This window comes from Musca domestica, unplaced genomic scaffold, assembly GCF_030504385.1.
Source record: "Musca domestica strain aabys unplaced genomic scaffold, Musca_domestica.polishedcontigs.V.1.1 58, whole genome shotgun sequence".
Taxonomy (NCBI): Eukaryota; Metazoa; Arthropoda; class Insecta; order Diptera; family Muscidae; genus Musca; species Musca domestica.
The window spans coordinates 3,808,082-3,813,065 of record NW_026712360.1 but is presented as its reverse complement, the minus strand read 5'-3'; the positions used below and the strand labels follow the sequence as shown (position 1 = coordinate 3,813,065).

Below are 4,984 nucleotides of genomic sequence, written 5' to 3'. Positions count from 1 at the left end.
ATTCCTTCTGGTACCTCCCCCACAAAGGGTCAAAGTTTAGAATAACAAAAAACGGTCATAAAATCCGAAATATGCAACCGGTTCTCTTCAAATTACACACATCACAATATTTTAGATAGCCCGAGGTTTGGTGTGAAGGTGAAATATATTGGTCCACTCCTTCTGGTACCTCCCCCACACAAAACGGGTTTTTGGGTTTGGGTTTTGGGATTTTTTCTTTCTTAATAAAACATATTATCTACTCTTTCTCTTACACCTCACAAGCCTCAATCTCATTTATGGTGGTGTAGATCCTAGAATGTTTCATTTCCGTTGGAATATTCAAAAACAGCGACTGAGCAAAGTTATAGTACAAAACCGACTCTTCGGGAAAGGCCAAATTGAAGAGGAAATACAATTCCATACATAGTTCGGCCGCTTGCAGAACCGTTTGGCAGGGTAAATACATTTCCTCAAAATAGACATAAGATTCTCGAATATCTCCACCCAATTCGCCGACCACCAACATCATGGGTGGGGTGGCAGTTTGCCGTAATTTCATGGCCTCTTCAAGTTCGGCCAGGGAGCTACGTATACAGATGCTGGCATTCTGTGATTCCAAGGTGGTATAGCGTTTTTTACGGCGTACACCATTCTCATCGATGACCACTTGATGGAATGGCGGCACAAGCTGATGCAGAACCCACAAAATAATCAAGTGCTTGGATTCTGGAAAAGAAAGAGAGGAAGAGAATAAATTTTGAAAACTGAAAAATTGCTTCCTTTTTTCCCTTACCTGTATTGCAGTGCTTATACTGCTGCATATACTTAAAGCTCGGCGATGTCGTATTGACTTTGAGATATGAAATCTTTTCCAATTTTTTGAAATTTTTGAGAAAAATTTCGGAAAATTTTGTGGCCTTGGGAAATTTGGCCCTGAAGTCGGCGTTGATCTGAAAAAAAAAAAAAAATAATAAAATTTCGGTTTTAAGAGACCCATTGCCGGTCTTACATATTCCATGGCATCCGTTCGTTTGTATTCAGGCCATTTATCCAAAATATCCTGCAAGGATTCAATGATTTCAATATCCCTGAAACGAGTCGATTGGGTGCGTTGCCAGAAACTCATGCGCTCCTCATTGCTTTGGATATGCTTGCGCATATCTAGGATATGGAAATCGGCGAACTCATCAACGTATTCTTCTTCCTCTGGAAAAAGGGAGGCAGATGTTTTAAAGGGAACTGGGCTAAATTGAAGATTTCCTAACGGAATCTTTAGTCAGCCGGGTTGAATTAAAAATTTCCTAACGGAATCTTTAGTCAGCCGGGCTGAATTGAAGATTTCCTAACGGAATCTTTAGTCAGCCGGGTTGAATTAAAAATTTCCTAACGGAATCTTTAGTCAGCCGGGCTGAATTGAAGATTTCCTAACGGAAAACTTAATTCAGACGGGCTGAATTGAAGATTTCCTAACGGAAAACTTAATTCAGACGGGCTGAATTGAAGATTTCCTAACGGAAAACTTAATTCAGCCGGGCTGAATTGAAGATTTCCTAACGGAAAACTGAATTGGAGATTTCCTAACGGGAAACTTAATTCAGCCGGGTTGAATTGAAGATTTCCTAACGGAATCTTAATTCAGCCGGGCTGAATTGAAGATTTCCTAACGGAAAACTTAATTCAGCCGGGCTGAATTGTAGATTTCCTAACGGAATCTTAATTCAGCCGGGCTGAATTGAAGATTTCCTAACGGAATCTTAATTCAGCCGAGCTGAATTGAAGATTTCCTAACGGAAAACTTAATTCAGCCGAGCTGAATTGAAGATTTTCTAGCGGAATCTTAATTCAGCCGGACTGAGTTGAAGATTTCCCAGCGGAATCTTAATTCAGCCGGGCTGAATTGAAGATTTCCTAACGGAATCTTAAGGCAGCCGGGCTGAATTGAAGATTTCCTATCGGAAAGAATTAATGAATTTCCCCACATACTTATCACATTCGTACTCTCCGGCGATGACGGGCCTGAGACATCCAGTGAAGCATCGGCCGTATGTTGACGAATCCTCTTATAGACTCTCTTCAGATTGGAGACCTTGTTATAAATTCGCCCGCGTCTGCCGGTCCTATAGAATTCTTCCCGCTCTGTGGGAAACATTTCCACAATTTGGGATTCCAGATTACTGCTTTGCCCCAACGACAAAGTGCAACCATGGGCTTCTATGTACCGAGCTATAACATTGATCAAGGCGGTACGATGTTCCTCTCTCAAGACTTTGTGCTCTTCGTAGTAACGTAAAATCGCTTGGCCATCAAAGGAGGCTTTTAAGATTTTGCTTAAATTATAGTGTTGTGTGGTGGCGTTAGCGCCTGAACTTGACGAGGGTGTGGAAGAGGTCGGAACAATTGAGGAGTTTGGAATACTTGGAATATGGGAAGTTAAACCACCTACAACTGATCGTTTTGCACCTGTGGAGGCAATCCTGAGGAGAATTGGTGGCCGATTTATTCGTTCATCCACATCGTGATTCTCATTCTCCGGCTCATTATTTACTTCCATTGCTTGAGTTCTGCCACACGATTTGGATTGCCTTTTTTGACATTCTATGGCGGGAGCTTCAGGTATTTTGTTAGCCGTCGGTGTCTCATCCAAAAGCTGCAGCTGTCGCCATATCGCCAAACGATGCTCAAAAATTGCCTGATCACCTACCGGCCGATTTGCGAATAACTTTTCAATATGCTGAGGTTTGAGTATCTTGAGAACGGTCAGGGTTATCCTTTGTTCCATAAAATGATTGTAGTGATGTTCCAAATGCCAGGATGTGAGAAGTTTTTTTAGTTCCCCATCGGATAAGCTGTCGGAATGGGTGTCCATAGCTCAAAGTTTGTTGAAGGGTATCTGAAAAAGAGGAAAATAATTTTTGGGGTTGGTAGTGAGAAGAAAATATTTTGGAAAAATCCAAATATATCGGAAAGGAAGACCTTGAGAAATGTTCATAAAAAATTCGCAATAAAAATGCATTGCAAAATCCAAAATATACGAATCCGAAATTAGGGAGTTGCCGTTATATGGGAGCTATACCAAAACATGGATCTGCACATACAATTTTATGTAATAGGCTGTAGCATCCATTACGAACTTCAAATGCCAAATTTCAAACAATTCCGGTGAATAATGTCGCTAAAATCATCCAAATATCGAATATCGGGAGGTTCCGTTATAGGGGGGCTATACTATGGGGCTATACAATTTTCTGTCTAAGGCTGTGGTATCCATTGCGAATTTCAAATACCAAATTTGAAACAAATCCGGGGAATAATTTCGCTAAAATCATCAAAATACCGAATATCGGGAGGTACTCTTATATGGGGCTATACGAAGACGTGAACTTGCACAGACAATTTTCTGTCATAGGCTGTAGTATCCATTACGAACATCAAATACCAAATTTGAAACAATTCCGGTTAATAAATTCCCTAAAATCATCAAAATACCGAATATCGGGAGGTGCCATTATATGGGGTCTATACGAAGACGTGGACCTACATCACCCGTTTTCAATACCAAAAGTCCTGCAGATATAATATACATTTAAGTAAATTTTATCAATTCACTTCATTTCGTTCGGAAGCTAGGGTGATTTCTACAGACGGATTGACGGACGGACATCACTAAATCGACATAGATTTTTATGCTTATCAAGAATATATATACTTTGTGGGTCTAAAATGTATATTTCGAGGTGTTGCAAACGGAATGACAAACTTAATATACCCTCCATACTATGGTGGAGGATATAAAAACCCGATCGAGGCTCAGAAAATCTTGAAAAAAAGTTTTATAGACATTCAATATTTTTGCGCCAGAAAACATTAAGAAAAATGTATAAACAATCCACGATTATTACTCAGAGAGTTCTTGAGAAAATCTTCTTAAAACTTCAACGATTAGGGCTTGAAAAATATTCTTGAAATTTTCCTAAAAAAAATATTCCTAAAAAGATTTTAGCTCTATACCTTCTCATAATTCCAAATGGTACCATTTTATTAGATTAGTACAGTTTTAGAGCTTTTCGTAACAATAAAGTTCGAATTTGCAAACATTCTTTAGAACATCCATCCTGCACTCTATCAATGATTTATTGCAAATTTCAGAATTCAAGCTCATTCTGTTTGTCCACACAAAGTATTCAAATTCTAATACAAAACCCAGTTTAATCACGCGCCTACACACCAAGACTGACCCTCGTGGAAAATTTCATAATCTAGCCTTGCCGTTTCGCCTAGGCGTTACTTCTCGGTCATTCAGTCACTTATTTTACTACTCTTTTCATATATATATAGATATTATATTTATAGTATTTTATAGATGACTATTTTTAATATTTTTGATACTTATTTTCTTATCTCCAACAGTTCCTTGGCTATTTCATTCAGAATGTTTGGGACAACAACGGCGAGCGAGAATTTACCATCTTCATTTAAGCACTTTTTTGCCACTCCTTGTTATTTCACACCGATACACTTCCGAAATAATTGAAAATATATTTTTCTCATGTTGTTTTACTCTTTTCCATAGGTTTTTGCATTGTTTTCTTTATTTAAAATAATTACTTTTTATTACTTTCCCATTTGATCTTGCAAAAACCCATTACAGCCACTTCTTCTTTGCTTCACTTGAATTCACCATAGATTGATAACACACTGCATTGAAGGGGGGCTCAGCGAAATGCATTGTTATTGTTTGATTTAACAAGGCAAAAACAATAGAGACCGGTATTTTATTGGGAGGCACAATGCTCTGAGAGCGAGAGCAAATTTCATTTCATTGATTCATTCGTGTTCTCTTCCCCTATGCATGCAGCAAAGCAACAAGAAACAAACCACTACAGTGTAGTGACTACACTGTAGTTTATTACTGAGTAATGCTTGATATATGTGTGCTCTGAGTAAAGGGATATGGGAGAATAGGTAAATTAACCACCACTCATTGTTATTGTTGTTGCATGAG

At 38.6% G+C, this 4,984-nt stretch overlaps 1 protein-coding gene across 1 annotated transcript; it reads right to left on the bottom strand.

Annotated features, from left to right (window-relative positions):
- Window positions 1-210: 210 nt before the first annotated feature.
- Window positions 211-2,136, bottom strand: LOC131805590 (uncharacterized). Its single transcript, XM_059128920.1, has 4 exons — window positions 1,966-2,136; window positions 992-1,188; window positions 776-932; window positions 211-708 (listed from the first exon to the last, which is right to left on the bottom strand). Exons 1-4 carry the CDS (start codon window positions 2,129-2,131, stop codon window positions 251-253), a joined length of 978 nt encoding a protein of 325 aa, XP_058984903.1. The 5' UTR covers window positions 2,132-2,136; the 3' UTR covers window positions 211-250.
- Window positions 2,137-4,984: the final 2,848 nt, after the last annotated feature.

Coding starts and splice junctions, on each gene's coding strand:
- LOC131805590 (XM_059128920.1), bottom strand. CDS start 2,131: ATGTTTCCCACAGAGCGGGAAGAATTCTATAGGACCGGCAGACGCGGG. Junction 933..991: donor GAACGGATGCCATGGAATAT/GTAAGACCGGCA, acceptor TTTTTTTTTCAG/ATCAACGCCGACTTCAGGGC. Junction 709..775: donor GTATAAGCACTGCAATACAG/GTAAGGGAAAAA, acceptor TTTCTTTTCCAG/AATCCAAGCACTTGATTATT.